At 41.7% G+C, this 15,801-nt stretch overlaps 1 protein-coding gene across 2 annotated transcripts; it reads right to left on the bottom strand.

Moving 5' to 3' along the window:
* Positions 1-316: 316 nt before the first annotated feature.
* LOC139422940 (TBC1 domain family member 8B-like) lies at positions 317-15,532 on the bottom strand. 2 transcript variants are annotated; one of them, XM_071174433.1, is made up of 21 exons: positions 15,251-15,532; positions 11,606-11,716; positions 11,285-11,403; positions 10,643-10,868; positions 10,231-10,471; positions 9,864-10,071; positions 9,596-9,763; positions 8,650-8,811; positions 8,318-8,468; positions 7,965-8,179; positions 7,751-7,868; positions 7,315-7,600; positions 7,014-7,146; positions 6,832-6,930; positions 6,670-6,738; positions 6,270-6,510; positions 6,051-6,116; positions 3,850-3,942; positions 3,512-3,559; positions 3,295-3,392; positions 317-3,118 (listed from the first exon to the last, which is right to left on the bottom strand). In XM_071174433.1, the coding sequence occupies exons 1-21, from the start codon at positions 15,375-15,377 to the stop codon at positions 2,705-2,707; spliced, it is 3,393 nt and encodes a 1,130-aa protein (XP_071030534.1). In that variant the 5' UTR covers positions 15,378-15,532; the 3' UTR covers positions 317-2,704. The 2 variants fall into 2 exon arrangements, with proteins under 2 accessions (XP_071030534.1, XP_071030535.1); XM_071174434.1 differs by lacking the exon at positions 3,850-3,942.
* Positions 15,533-15,801: the final 269 nt, after the last annotated feature.

Raw genomic sequence — 15,801 nt, 5'->3', positions numbered from 1 at the left:
AGCAGATGTTGATGCGAGTGTAGCAAAATGCTTGTGCTTCTAGTTCCGACAGTGCAGTAATATCTAACAAGTAATCTAACAATTCCCCAACTACCTAATACACACAAATCTAAAGGGATTGAATAAGAATATGTACATATCGATATATGGATGAGCGTCATAGGCAAGGCGCAATAAAGAGGGAAACATGGTAGGTGTATCTCTCTACGTAAGCATAGCAAACTATGACCTGAAGAAGTGGTTCAAACCCATCCTGGCTGTTCCATTCATTCACTTGGTCTATTTGTAAAACAACTCTTTCATTCAAAGAAACACATTTGATGTCTAAGATTATTTTATTACATTGTAACATTTTATTTCATTTCAAGATGTTTGACATTCACATAAAGTGCCACTTGTGGTAGGCACAGGCAGATCAAAAACTACATAACATTCCAAAGGATTAATTTTCCTCCAGAACCGCACCCTCCCCCAACAAAAACAGGCAGTATAGACTTAAATTATATTTACGTTAGCTGTGATTATTGTAATTAAGACCATTAATTGGCAACTAAGCAATTACATTTACAATAAGTAGGCCCAAATACATTTGTGCTATGAGAGTCATCTTAAAGTGTAAATAGCTTAAAGGTAAAATAAAAGGTAACATAATATAGTTCCACTGGTAATACGCAATTATCCTATGTATTGCATCAAGTTGATAAAGATCTGATTACACATCTAGAGCGTAACCAATAAAGCCTATACACAATCTCTTTATTTCTAAATGTGAGTGTAGTCCACAACAATCTATCATGACAAATTGAGAATTGTGGCATTTCAAAAGGTAATTGCCCTGCAAATATTTTAATAGACTTGTTCACGGGTGAATTTAACTTCCCACTCAAGTCACCACTAATGCAGTGTAAAGAGTGAACTGCTAATTTCCAACACTAACACTTGTTCTCCAATGAATATGGGCTCTTATAACTTTACTATATTGATTTTTAGCTACCTCTCTATGATATTTTACAATATTGTGCTGTCAAGTAAAGGCTTTAAAGTGACAAATACGTATATTCATCTTAGCAACTATTATAACAAGGAACAGCATTTTAGAAATATTTACTAAGCCAAGTGATTATTGGTGTGGGATAAGGGGTCTATTTATGAGACTATAATATAACAGCAAGGTTTGATTTTGCACGCAGATGGCACTGAGGAAGAACGCTCAAATACAGAAAATACAAACCATGTAAAAGTTGCTCAGCTGTCCTTTTCCTGACAGACTAATTTTGAAAATAAATAAACATTTATAACTGCTTATGTAAAATATGAATATCCATAATACACAGAGAACATTAAAGCAGGTTTTTTCAATAAACAATGACAAAAAGTCTGCATTTTACAGTCCACATCAAACCAAGAAATAAAGTCATTCAGAACCAACTGTGTTGCATTTGGAATGATTAGTTATCATCATAAGGTATCCATGCCCATGCACAGTTTCATGCTTTAAAGGACTTCAAAAAAGGAAAACCATATACAAAGGAATGTTTAACAGGCCACACTACCAGTTACACCTATCAAATCATTTCATCTTCAGTCTCACAAATATAATCAAACAAGAATTTCCTTTTACAAGACATGATAAACAAACATATGAATATAACATTTACTCTGAAAAATATTTAGTAATCCCTTTGAAAATCAATTAAACTATACAATATCAATCAAAAGAAAACAATCAAAAGACATGTTTATTGTCCATTCCTCTGTATATCAAATGATATATACATTACTTAATTTCCCTTGAAGACTCAAGACAGTAGTCAGATAAAAAATATTGCACAATGTCCTCATTTGTCAACATTGGTTGCCTCAACTGCAACTATCCAATTTGTTTTTAGTTTGTGTCCTGACAGTGATTTGAAATGGCAATTACAACATCCTCTTCTTCCCTCACTCATGATACTTCAACAAAACAAATGGAATCTGAAGTCAAAAGCATAATATAGGTTGTAAAAAAACTGAAATGTAGAATTCCGACAATCATCCTTGGGCCTTTAACAAGTAGTGGCCCCATCGTTTTCAAAAGCCCCTCTCCACAAAATTAACAGAAATAAATGAGCCATTTCCCGTCATTACAAAGTAAACCCAGAAATACAATAACATGGTGATGTCTCTTTCCTCTCTCCATTCTAGGTTTCATTCATTGCATAATTATGGATGAGCAACAGTAAAGGTATCATATACAATTATCTATCCCATCTACATGTGCTGGTTTCATGCAATGATTGACTTCCATTGTTGACTTCAAGTGATTACCCTGGAGTGTTGCTGCTCCCTACATATTCCACACAGGTCAACTGATCACACTTACCCCAATTTGAAAGCCTGGTGTTTCTAAAAATTAGCGAAGCGATTTAAGGCTGCATGAGAAAAAACACTTTGGCACATAGAAGCAAGATGCTTGAGCAGGTTTGCTGGGGTGCAGATGACAGGACTAAAACAATGAATCTACCAGATACGACTGGAATCTATAGGCGTTAAAAGGTGTGAATGTATTCTCTACGTGTGTATTCCTTGCGTTTGGTTACAGTGAACAGGTTTGGCTTAGAATCTACTCCTGTTACCTAACCAGGCGGAGAAAGAACAGTAGAGAATGGTGAACATAGAGACTTATTGGCTTTGAGAAGTTCAGAACCACAGTGTATCCTTCAGTTCACTTGTTTGTCTTAGCTTTCAACTGAGCACCCTTGGCATGGTCCAGTCGGGCCTGAATGTCCACAGGCCTCTCAAAGAAGCGCACAAGGACAGGCTCGTTGAGCAGCGATGCCAAGATCTGCTCAAAGGCGAATGACCACTCCACCTCCTGTGGGATGGAGCCTGACTCCAGAGTGATGGTAGCGCAAGGGGTGTCTGAGCTTCTCTCAGGGGTGCTGCAGGCCTCCCTGTTGAGTAGAGCCCCCTCTGGGGCAGCCTGGGTGGGGCTAGTGGGCTCCTGGAGCCTGCGCCCTACTTCTTCCATCCTCAGCAGAAGACTGGTGACACGAGCCACAGCACGGTACAGAGACTCCTCTTCTGGGTCACCATGGAACAGATTGTAGAGCGTTTTGGAGAACTGGATGAACTGAGCCTGACACAAAAAAAAAGGGATGAATACAATTAAGATTTCGTCATTGTGTTTCTTTTTGCATAAAGTAATGACATAACATGTGGATTAAATTGTTCAAAGTTGATCTGTTGGAAAGATATCTGCATTGCATATTCACCTGATTGACTAAATGTTAACCTAGATATGGGTGTATTTACCTGGTTAATTCTGGGTAAATCCTTGATGCTCTCCTCTTTCTTTAGTATCTCATCTTGCCATTGTTTCAGGTAGGCCTGCAGATCCACTTTCCCTTTGCCTGTGGAAAGTGCAGTTTTCAGACACAAATGGGTCATGTGTACAACGATCATCTGTTTAAATTAGCAATATTGTGAAGAGCTTGGTAAAAGAAAAAAAGAGACAGGCCAAATAAATTACCTCTTTCAGGGCTTTTCCTGATCACGCCATCTTCTGGGAGATCAGACACTACATAGTGTAAAGTACATTCATATAAGTCAAAGGAAGTCATACAGTAACTGTAAAGTACATTTTGCTATTCTAAACCATAACCAGTTAGAAATTATATCATATATAAACCTTGTCTACAAGAACACATATCTAGATCGTAGTGAAACAAATTGTACATGAAAAAAGAGACCAACTTAAGAAATTGTTAAAGACAAACAGACAGATTACCATTTACTAAAGAGAAAAGCACAGAGAAGCCAATAGTGAAATGGTTATAGCAGAGAAAGAAAATAGCAAAGTAAGCTGACCAGTCAATCGACTCAAGTGGGATAGGTCGTCAGTCATTGGAATAAAGTGAGGAAGTCTTTGGCCTTTTGAGTGGAAAGGACTCCCTGTGAAAGCTAGAAGAAGACATTGTCTGTGAGAGCATGCAACATTACTGTAGGGACAGACGTAAGAAACAGTTACCAAAGAGATTAGTTGGTGAGTAGAAGAGTAGCACGAAATATACAGTACAGTTGAAATTAGAAGGGCACAGTCCACAGCAAAACTATACTGGGACTACGGTTGCACATTTTGGGGAATATTCAGAGGTGGAAACTTTCCGTGGGAATTAATGGAAATATATGCAAATTCATATTAATACCATTTAAAATGTAGATGTTTTTTTGCATTGGATATATTTACCATATCATATGGAGACAAACATAATCCTTCTACCTTATCATAAGTAGACATAATTGAAAATTATTAAATCCTTACAATAGGAAAAAAAACAAAAAATTAGTTATGAATTGAGCTTTAATGAAATGAGTTGACTCTTCACATGGGATGCTTTCACTGAACAACAAAAGGGAATATTGAATGATCCCCAATAATCCATCACATCTCCCATTTCTTTTTTTAAACATACATCTGTAAAATGATAGTCTAGAAACTAAAGCTTTGATTGTCTTCCTCTCAGGTTTCCATGTCTTCTCCCTGGACCTCCTCAATATCCACCTCTTGAACATCAGACTGAGGCCTTATCTTCACTGTCACTTTCCAACCTTGAGGAGGATGGCTCGTTGTCAGGCTCAAAAAGCCTCATAGGCCTTGTTGATCTCTGCACCAGACAGGATGCTCTTGTCAGCATACTTGGGGTCCAACATGTACACTGCGGCGTGTATGGGCTTCAGGCAGAAGTCTTCACGCTTTTTGATGTATTTCAGAACTACAGTTTTCTCTGCTTGGAGCAACAGTGAAGTGGGCAGGGCAGTACGGATTTCTTCTCTGCAAGCAGAGTCTGAACATCAGACAGGATGGCATTGTCTCCCTCAATCTGTGCAATGGCTACTGCTATAGTTTTCAGGAGTTTCAGGCTGCTTACCACTCGCTCCAAAAAATACATCACCCAGGAGGACCCTCTTGATGGGGCTGTCCATATCAGCAGACTGTGATATGGCCATTTATTGGAGAGACTCCTTCCCCTCCAGGAGACTGTCAAACATGATGACAACACCACCCCAACGGGTGTTGCTGGGCAGCTTCAATGTGGTGCTCTTATTCTTCTCACTATGCTTGGTGAGGTAGATTGCTGCTATAACTTGATGACCCTTCACATACCTAACCATTTCCTTGGCTCTCTTATAGAGTGTATCCATTGTTTTCAGTGCCATGACGTCCTTGAGGAGCAGATTCAATGCATGAGCAGCACAGCCAATGGATATGAGGGTAAGACTCCTCCACTTTAGACCAAGCAGCCTTCATGTTCGCAGCATTGTTTGTCACCAGTGCAAATACCTTCTGGGGTCCAAGGTCATTGATGACTGCCTTCAGCTCATCTGCAATGTAGAGACCTGTGTGTCTGTTGTCGCTTGTGTCTGTGCTCTTGTAGAATACTGGTTGAGGGGTGGAGATGAAGTAGTTAATTATTCCTTGCCCACGAACATTCGTCCACCCATCAGAGATGATTGCAATACAGGCTGCTTTCTCTATGATTTGCTTGACCTTCACTTGAACTCGGTTGAAGTGCATTTGCATCCAGCAAATGAGTAGATAAAGCATATCTGGTTGGAGAGGTGTACGCTGGGCGAAGAACATTCAGAAATCTCTTCCAATACATTTGTCTGACTACGTTCATCCATTTCTCTGACTACGTTCATCCAAACTTCTGATTCCAGGAGAACCATGAGCTGTTGCTATCGATAAGGTGTCTGATTCATCATTTTCACCTCGAATAGAAGTAGAGGGACTTTTGTCAGAGGTTGCTTGTTGTGAGCGCTGAGGGAACTTTACACACTTGGCCAGATGATTCTGCATCATTGTTGCAATCTTCCCATATGATTTGGCACAGTATTTGCAAATGTACACAGCAACTACAACTGCGACCTGGCGAATTTGGAGTTAGATTCGTTTTTTATTCTAAATGATGTATTCAAGCAGAAGGAATACAGATCAAAAGTATCATGGATTTAGAATGACAAGTGAGAGAGAAGGTGCTTATGCAGTTTCTGGTGATCTTACTTACCTGGTGACTGATGAAGCTTGAACAGGAATTTCAGTTTGTTGGTGAAAGTGCCACTGTACAAAATGTCTGCAGAAAGAACAACATTTGCATGAAAGGTTGTATGAGTTTGATGCAGAATTAGATGTGACATACCGTTCACACAGATAATGGTGAAAACGGAGGATGGGCACAGCGATCATAGACCTGTAGCAATGCATCAGAGCACTGGTCTAGCCTTACCCAGGGCACAGCAGAACTCTTTGAAGTTGACAAGGCCATCCTGGTTCTCATCCAGCAGGCGGAAGGCCCAGAGGAAGAGGGCATCGTTGCCGCTGCAGAGGGACCAGGGCTCCAGGAGGGAGAAGAGCACCCTGAACTGATGGAAGCCCAGCTGGTACTGCTCCAGATAGGCCAGGCTGGGGTCGTGGTGTAGCAGCACTGGGCTGTTCATCGTCCAGTAGCAGCTGAGGAAATGTTGCCTCTGGAAACACATTGAAGTACTCAATTTCCAGCAGTTAAATCTGTCTTTTCAACAAATTTCAATTTTTCATGCCAGTCATGTCAACTCTGTGTCTATGAGAAGGAATATTAATGCATGTAGTGTACAGTATGCAGCAGTATGCAGTAGTGATTATGATACCTTGAACAATGCATAAAGGTTATCAAGCTGGGAAGCACTGAACTTTACTTCTTGTGACACTACCCGTAGCTGAGGAAAAAGTAAATATCAATTAATCCTACATCATATTGTTGTAAACAATGCCAAAAGGTTGCGATGGAAGTTTGAGGATGTGCCACTCACCACATTTTGTTTAGTCGTATCCTCTAATGTTTGGATTACATACAGTTTGTTTCTTTTCCGCATGCGCTCTACTTCCTCTGATTTCATGTCTCCATATTTCTATAAGCAAATTAAAAAGGCTAAATGACAAGCCTGACATTGAGACATGGGGTCAGTCCTAGCAACACTGACCGTTACAGTACCTCATAGGCTTCTTTGATGAGATCACTGATGTCCACCTTGGAGAGGGATGATGCTTTGTCGTTGTTCCCCACTGAGTTTTGCTGCACTGTTTGTGGTAGAGGACTGTCCTTATTGGTCACATTATCGAAAAACCTGCCAGGGCAAACAGTTAAGTAACATGAACAAGATGGGCATTCCTGTAGAATTAACTCACTGTTTTGGAGATTGTTACTTCACAATCCATCATAAACCTAATACAGTACTTTGAAATAACCAATTCAGTTGACCTTCAGATCTCGCCCTCTCTGTGTTGACACTCACTTGCTGAGGATGGTGACTGCCTCAGCGTCGTCATGGGAGCTGATCAAACCCTCCATGTTGTAGTCGAGCACAGCCAGGCCCAGCTGCAGGATGGCTTTGATGCCGTCGTAGAAGAAGCAGTCGACCACGTTGACCGCACTCTCTATGGGCAGGACACTGATAAACAGGGTGAGGAACCAGGACAGGGACACAGAGGAGAAGAAGGTCAGGTCTGTCATGTGCTCCGTCAGCTGGGTGAGGTGCATTCGGATCAGCTCCTCAAACACCGCCTGGTCCACCAGGGCACCTGAGGAAATACAAAATATTTGTAAACAGGATTTATAGCAGTTATGGGAGAAAGTGTAAGCCAGGTATTCAGTATCAAACACACATACACACATATATTTAACGTGATGCAACACTGAAAATTATATTGTTATTCAGCTGCGTCTCTCACCAATGATCCTGCGGTTAAAGTAGTCAGGCAGCATCCTCTCACAGACAGCCACTAGCAGCCAGAAAGCCTCCTCCTCTTTAGCATAGAGCAACAGGACCGACGTCAGGATGTTCATGGCCTTCACAAGAGAAAAGGAGGATAGATGTAAAGATGCCTATGAGCTTTTTGAGAGAACGAACGCAGGGAAGTGTTATAGGGGTTTCTAGCTTAGCACCTGGCAATATCCGATTTTGGGGTTCCTGTAGGCATATGCAGTGAGGACTCTGCGCAGGGCAGAGATGCCTGTGTCGCTCTGGAAGGCAGGGTGCTCTGGTAGGGAGCGGTGCAGGTCTCTCTCTATCTCATCAGTGGCAAGGGTGCTGGTCCCCAGAGACTTATCCACTATCTCACTGTAATACCCAGGGTTAACGGCCATGTCATTGACTGCACCTATGGTACCAAGGCAAAACACAACACCATATTTAAATAAAACACATATTGCAAAACATTAAAGATACCAAACTTTTACACATCAGTGAAGGAGACATATGAGCCAAATAACAGTGAAAGAGCCATATCAAACAGAACCTGAGAAGAGCATCCAGAGCTCTCCTCTTAAGGCCTCAGGGACACCACGCACAATCAGGTCTCGTGTCTTCTTGGTACAGAACATACTGGTGCCACGGCCATACTCTGAGAAGTGGATGTTCCATGACTGCTCCTTCATCTTCTCCTTTAGCTGTCAGGCACAGAGATTAAACAGCGGAATAAGAAATGAGCTGTCAAGGCTGAGACATCTAGACAGTACAAGGAGAGCACATTCTCACACTGGGTGGAAAAAACAGCACTCCTGGAGAAACCAGAAATGGTATATTTCTTCATATTAGGAGAGAAGGTCATATTTTAGAGTAAAATCCCACCATTTTGGGATCCAGGTTTTCAGCATCCTGGGGGTGGAACACAGTCATGAGGGCCTCATTGCTGACAGTCTTGCTGCTCTCCTTCTGTCCCACCATCATTGCCACCTCCTCTGGGTTGTCCTCAAAGTGATTGATGAGGTTTTGGCACTCCCCTCTGATGCCCTGCAAGGCACAGTGAACCCACAGTTTGTTTTCAATGGCAGCAATTATAGCCTGGCAGATATTTTTCATTTGGTCCAGTTGGTTACACACTGCCAAATGTCAAACGAACTAACATGTTCATGAAAGTATTTTGTTTATTGGGCAAAAATGCTCATGTTAAATCCATCTATGATCATCATGGAGCATCACTTGTGTGTCCCAGCCAATCGTTATAATACTTTAGCTTAGGTCTTCCAACAACATTTGGGAGGAAATTGTGCAATAGTTGCTCTAACTACGACGTGCAGTGAATGTATTCAGTAGCCTATATCCCATGTATAGCCCCGGTCTAATCCTAATCTGCATAGGATGTGCTCATAAATGTGCTGCTACTCACAAAATGTTTCAGAGAAACCAAGTTCTGATAATGCGTGCATTTGATCAAATGCTCATTGTCAAACAACCAATAATACTGCACATCTCTGCTTCTTTTCCTGTGCTTGGTCCAAACTGCGTTCACACCTGCAGTGAAACACACCACGGTACGAATGGAAATGGACCGAGATCACCCTTTTTGAGAGAAGGTGCATTGTTTGGTGCGCTCCAGAGTGCAGTTAGAGTGTTCACACCAGTTCAAATTAACCGAACCAAGAGGGTAAACGCACCAGAGTGAGGAAAAAACGGTTTAACCAATTTGATGTGAAAGCCCCCTTAAGACACATTTGGAGGGTTGCAGACGGATTGGAATTGTCCCCTTGGGGCAGAGACCTAGCAGTAAGAAGGTCCAAAACAGGAAGTTAGTCACCTCAGTTGATGCAGAGTGTTGAGGACTGGCAGTCATCCCACACCTCCTGCGGATTGCATTGCCGAGACGCTCAAAGTCCCGAACTTCAGAGAACCTCAGAGCTCTCTTACCCCGCACACACACAGTCAAAGCCCTGCTGCTACGGTCCGGTTTCTCCACACCAATCACCTGCAAGGATAGGTGTTTGGGTCAACAACATTGAGCAAAATCACTGAGCCACCAAGGTTATTAAATTAGTTTAGTGTCAAGGTAGTGTGCTGTGTCTTGCCTCTCTCATGGGGATGATGACGTGGCACTGGCTGCCATCCTGGCTAGCGAAACACAGGTAGCTCTCAGACAGACAGATCTTCCCAAGCGTGTTGAAGTGGCTGAATGGAACCCATAGGAAGCTCTCATAAACCTCCAGCAGGTTCTCCTCTTTAGGCAGCCTGAAGAAGGCCCGGAATTGCTCATTTCTAGCATTAGTTTCCAAGCCTCTGAAGGAGAGCAAAAAAGGAAAGTAGTGAAAAAGGGAGGACAGCTTGAGAGCATGGAGGTAGTAAAAAAATAAAAATAAATATCATCTCCATTCACTATGATGTCCTGAAATAACTTGTCAAATATGAGTAAAAAAAGAACAGTGAAAGGCAGTATACCTCTTGGTGATCTGTAATGGGTCTGAGAGGGAGGGCTCTTCCTGGAAGGTCTCCTTATCAAATAGGCGTTTGATGGAGTAGTCAGCAAGCTGCTCCATGATCAGAAAGGTCTCACTGAGGTGTAGGAACATCGAGAAGTAGTGGTCCTCCCCATTGGCCAACACATGAATGCTCTCCGTCAGAATGACATTGGACGTTTTCTCCAGCCTCCAGATCTCATTCCACGAGACTACAAGCTTCACTGAAGTGTAAAAAGATTATCTTTAATTAGTAACTCGCTGCCCTTCTGTCATGACATGGAATGATAATACTGTATCTAAATACAAGTAAATGGATGAAGCCTGACAGTTCCTGCATTTAAGTGACTGTTAGTCAACAGTGAGGGCTTGTTCAGGTTTCTGTCTCGTCTCACCCTCAGAGCCCAGCAGATATGAGTAGAAGGACAGGAAGTTGGTGCTGAGGTAGAGCCAGCCCTGGCAGGGCACGCGGCCCCTCCAGTAGCTACAGGAGTAGTAGGTGACCAGCTTCTCCTTCTGAGGGAGGTCAAACCATTTCTCAAACCTCAGCAGTGCTTCACGGAACTTCTCAGGGTCGTCCTCCTGCACGCCTGACACCTTCCCTTCCTCAGCAATCAGCCCCTTTATAGAGAGAAGAGGAGGACAACATCTCTCTCATGGTCACTGAAGGAAACAAATATAATTAGCAGTCTAAACACGTCAGCATGCCATCTCCATTCTGTAACATTTATGTCAAGGCATAAAAATTTGCATCATATCGTTTCTTAAATTCACATTTTTATTACAAACCTACTATCATTTTCTTAGCTTTCAATAAACAGTCAAAGGTTTTCATATCAGAAACAGTAATCAGTGAAAGACCATAATCACCACCAACTGTTTTCAAAGAGTAAGCGCTTGCTGCATCAGTAGGCTTCACTATATTAATACATCATTAAGTCTGTAGGAGGCCTCCATCTCCCTGTGAGAGTGGCAGAGATCAACAATAGTAGTGTCTGTGTAAACTGTGTGTTTAATTATCTGTAGCGATTACTTACTCTGATCTTGCCCTGCACAAAGCTGGTGATGTCATCGCTGGAGTCAAACACAGACAAGGTTCTCATGATGTTCTTCTCCAGCCACTCCCAGTGTTGGTTGATCTCCTCCTTGGTGCCACCTAATCACAGGGAAAACTCAGTCACAATGCATGACTAAGCCATCTATTGTCACAAAATGGGAAATGAGTGTTGACTAAAATACAATTCGAAAAGGTTGTTATTACATGATTGTAGTTATTACATGACTGTAGCCTTTAATGTTTACTTGTGGCTATTCTGACAATGGGGATAGTTGAGAAAATGTAGAGCAAAAACTCTCACCACATGCTATTGACCAGTAGATCTGAGAGTCCGGTGTCTGGTGTAGAATGCGAAATGGAGCGACCTTAGACGTGGAATCCATCATCGTATCAAGAGTTCCAACCAGAAGACCTGTCAAAAAAGTAAGTAACAATCATACTTCCCATTAACAGTCAGACATTAGACATGCATGGTAAGACATTTTAAAATCATGAGGCAATTTCATGCCTATTGATTTTACAGTATCTAGCAAACAAAACAGCCCTCCCACCTGGGTTGTCAATCATGTAACATAGAATAGTGGATAACTCATTGTGCTGATTATCATCACATTCAAGTGTCCTGCCTGTCGTGGTTCAAACCAACAGTGTTGTGTTATCTATCTAGGACCGTAGTTGCCTTCATATATTATTAACAAGGTCAGAGCTAGGCCTTTACTGCTATCCCGGCCCGACTGCATCAGCAGCATCTATGGCTGCTGGTCTGGGGGATCATGACACAGCTGTGCAGTGGCCTTAACCTCGCCCCCAGGTTAATTGCTACCAAGAGCTGGCTGGTGGACTAGACCACATCTATGAACTGATGACACAGAGTTCATTTCCTCTGTTAATCATCCATTATAAAAGTTTGGCAGAATTGCTACGTAAAAAACCTGTGCATCTGCAAGGGCCCAATTAAGTGAGCAGGTATCCCTAAATAATAGCCTGTCCTCTGCCCTGTGGCCATTTGAGATTTACATCTGGATACTTCAGGATAAAAAGGTCCTTGAGTTAGAGGGGGCTTCAGGGGAGACGTTGAACAGGAGGAGAGCAGACCCTGGGGGGCCTCCACCATCATTAGCCCAGTCAGAAGAGAAAGCTATTGTGTTCCACTTCATCAAACACATTACTTACCTGTAATTATAGCTCTGATGTTCTGAGGGACAGAGCTAGATGGTGTTCTCAGTGTCCCTCTTTTTTACGGAGACATGTACCAATACTATCGGTAGACTACAGCCACTGGCACCGGCAGCTTCAATAGACTAGAAGGACACCAGATTGCCATTTTTTGTTTTAGAGATGTGGCAAATGTGAAAGTTAGCTATTCTGTTTCAGTCAAGTGGATTACTGTGATCAACAGCTGATAATTGGCTTGTCGGAGGCTGTGTGACCATGTGCAAGAAAAACTACTATTATTGGGAAACTACTATTATTGGAAAACGGACAACTGGCATTCACTGATTGCATTATTGCAGACAAGTTAGCCTGCCTACTCACTCTTGGTGTAATTTATTCATTTTTTTTACCTCGTTTACATGCACACCAATATCCCACTATTATTCGGGATACTCAAGTATTCTGTTTTGTATTGACGGGTATAAACATATCCTGTTTACAATAACCCCGAAAAGGCTTGTATCCCGGTTATGAGAAACCTGGATAACATGCCTGGGATATACTGATCATAAACGGGATACTGTGGCATGTAAACATCTTATCCTGTTTGATGTTTTTTGCGGTTTATGCAGGCTCAGTTTCACATATTGTGTGATGTTTTTATCTGATTGTTAAACAAATCACTTCAAAAAGTAGGCTACCTGTGCAGTTCAAACCAATAAATTTCATAATTTATTTTGCTGGTAGGCTCCTCCGTACTGAACCGTTTCTTCTTAGAATCTCTGACATTTGGTAGGCCATATTATAATTTTGGACATTTGGTAGGCCATATTATAATTTTGGACATTTGGTAGGCCATATTATAATTTTGGACATGGTAGGCCATTTGTCAACTATAGTTAGATACATGTAGCTTCACTTCTGTCATAACGTTTTGCCCTAAAAGAGTAAATAAAGTAGTGCTCACCAGAATAATGTCTTCCATCGATAGAATGAATGCATTAGTAATCTAACACCAGTAAAGTTGTCTGTTTTGTTTAGGGTCCAGGGAGAAAACTCCAAAACAGCGGAAAGATTGGTCATGTGCAAAATATTGGTTTTAACCATTAAGGGAAATGAAAAGATCTCAGTTCATCTTGGGCACATATTTTATGTGGTTGAAATACTGTCTGCTTGCATAACAGTGTCAAAGATAACACATTACATGTGCATTTGCATTTTCTCAAGAAATGTTGAAAGAAAGAAATAATATTTCTCAACTCCTGTCCCAAGAAAAAAATCTACATTTGTTGTAGAATTTTACTGTAAGAAATTAAATATTATTTTATGCTACATGTGAGAGGTTATAGGCCTACAATCAGGGGTCCATATTTCAGTTACTATTCCATGTACCCCATATGAACTGAAATGAGGACTATTCTGTTTATTCATGGATACAGGGATAGTCGTGAGCGGGATATCAAAGGTGCATGTAAACCGCTTATCCCGAATAAGATAAGACTAAGCGGGATATGAGCTACTATCCAGAACACTGGGCACATGTAAACGTGTTCACGGACTGCTGACTTGCATGTTTAAGGAGGATCAATGTGTTATAAAATAGGGAAGCATTGATCTCAAAGATCAACAAACACTATTTTCATTATGTAGAATAGGACCATCCCATTTCAAAAGTTAGGAATCAGTAGACCAGACAGACAGGGACTGTGGAACGGATGAGCACTGACCTGGCTCTTCTGCCTCTCTAGGGCATCATGCCTGAGTACATTATCATACAGAAGTGCTGTGTGCCCTCAGTATAACCTACTGCTCCACCTATAAAGCTAAAGCAAATGTCAGCAACCCAATATGACACTACTGTGTCATTTTGTGTGTGTGTGTGTACCAAATCTGACAGCATCATCAAGTGTTGTGACAGTGGTTTGCAGCCTAAACAGAGGCAATTTTCTTGATGGCTTAGTTAGTGGTAACAAAGTAAATCATCTGTATCGTAGGCAGGCTATACCATCTTCAACCTTTTCTTGCCTAGGGACACCATCCCAGGAAAACCAGCGACCCAGGGAACCCCATCATACGTTCACGCAGGTGAATGATAATGGCAAGGAGATGTAATCAACATTTTCAAATTAATAGATTTGGTGGATAGTTTGGAATAGGACTCCAACATTGCCTATTAGCTAGAAAGGCAACTCTAAACACATTTTCGCTAAGAGCAGCCGTTTAAGTAAAGGTTAGCCATGTGTTGGCCAAAAAAGATGTCCAAGTCAAGAAAGCTTACCAGCAGCACTGGTAGCCTATTCGCACTGGTAGCCTATGTCAGTTACTCCAGTGAGTGTAAATGGCACCAATTAGTGTCATTTGGTCAATATTAGGAGTGGAAAAAGAAATTAGATCTACAGTAGGTATGTCATTTAAAATGTGTTTATTCTGTTGTTGCTAGCAATATTTATAATTGGGGGGGGATCCACACAAAAAAATCTAACATTTTGGCGAACCCCTGCAGTACCTACGCAGGCCCATTGGGCGCTGCAAACCCTCGGTTGAATATCCCAGCTGTAAACTGTTAAATTGCAATTCCTATTGCGATCTAAACTAACGTTTGGGGTCCAGCCTGTCCATTTGACACGAGGATCTGAGGAACTGTCTGCCTCCCACCCCTATGTTTACATGACAGAATCTGAAGGGAGACGTTAGAAAATAGACCGGAAATATTAACTATTGTCCGATGGCATGCACACTTTGCTAGAATGGCACTGGGTTTTACCAGCCCAGCAAAGAACAGAACACATACCTGTCAAACCTCCTCCTCCTTCTCCATATCCTCGCCTCCTTTGTAATACGAAATATTCGTTGCCTTTTTCTGCCACCCATAACTTTAATGCATTTTTCAGCAATATCTCTTCAGGTTTAAGCCACATTTTAATTCACATATATATGTTGAATCAAATGTGCATGTCAAGCTGTTCATTTCGATTGCAACCTTTACCCATGGACATTTGTTTGTGTGAGCGCTGAGCAGACCCTTTCCCACGTCCACAGAAACCTTGCCAAAGTCAACGATACAAGGGCTTCTGGGGATTGTAGTTTCTTGACATTGGTGCGTGTATGCACAAGAATGAGCTCGCTTGATACTGTTGACGTGATTTCCCATAGTCCTTTTCGGTCGAAAAGTATCAAATGTCATATCTTCAAAGTACTGCGACATAATAACTAGAGCGTCAAGCACAATGATGTATATACAGTGTAAACAAACACCAGTGTTGTAATACTCGAGACCGGTCTCGCATAAAACCAGTCTCGGACAGTGAGGACTGGTAATTTCTTCCAGAAACCAGCCGAGAA

This window comes from Oncorhynchus clarkii, chromosome 12, assembly GCF_045791955.1.
Source record: "Oncorhynchus clarkii lewisi isolate Uvic-CL-2024 chromosome 12, UVic_Ocla_1.0, whole genome shotgun sequence".
Taxonomy (NCBI): domain Eukaryota; kingdom Metazoa; phylum Chordata; class Actinopteri; order Salmoniformes; family Salmonidae; genus Oncorhynchus; species Oncorhynchus clarkii.
Note: the sequence above shows the minus strand (reverse complement) of the source record. Positions and strands in the feature narration are given on the sequence as shown.

Excerpts from the sequence above, each read along its gene's own strand:
- LOC139422940 (XM_071174433.1), bottom strand. The coding sequence starts at position 15,377 with ATGTGGCTTAAACCTGAAGAGATATTGCTGAAAAATGCATTAAAGTTA. Across the intron at positions 7,869-7,964 it reads CCAAAATCGGATATTGCCAG|GCCATGAACATCCTGACGTC; the intron begins GTGCTAAGCTAG and ends TCTCTTGTGAAG. Across the intron at positions 6,117-6,269 it reads AGAGTTCTGCTGTGCCCTGG|ACATTTTGTACAGTGGCACT; the intron begins GTAAGGCTAGAC and ends TTCTTTCTGCAG.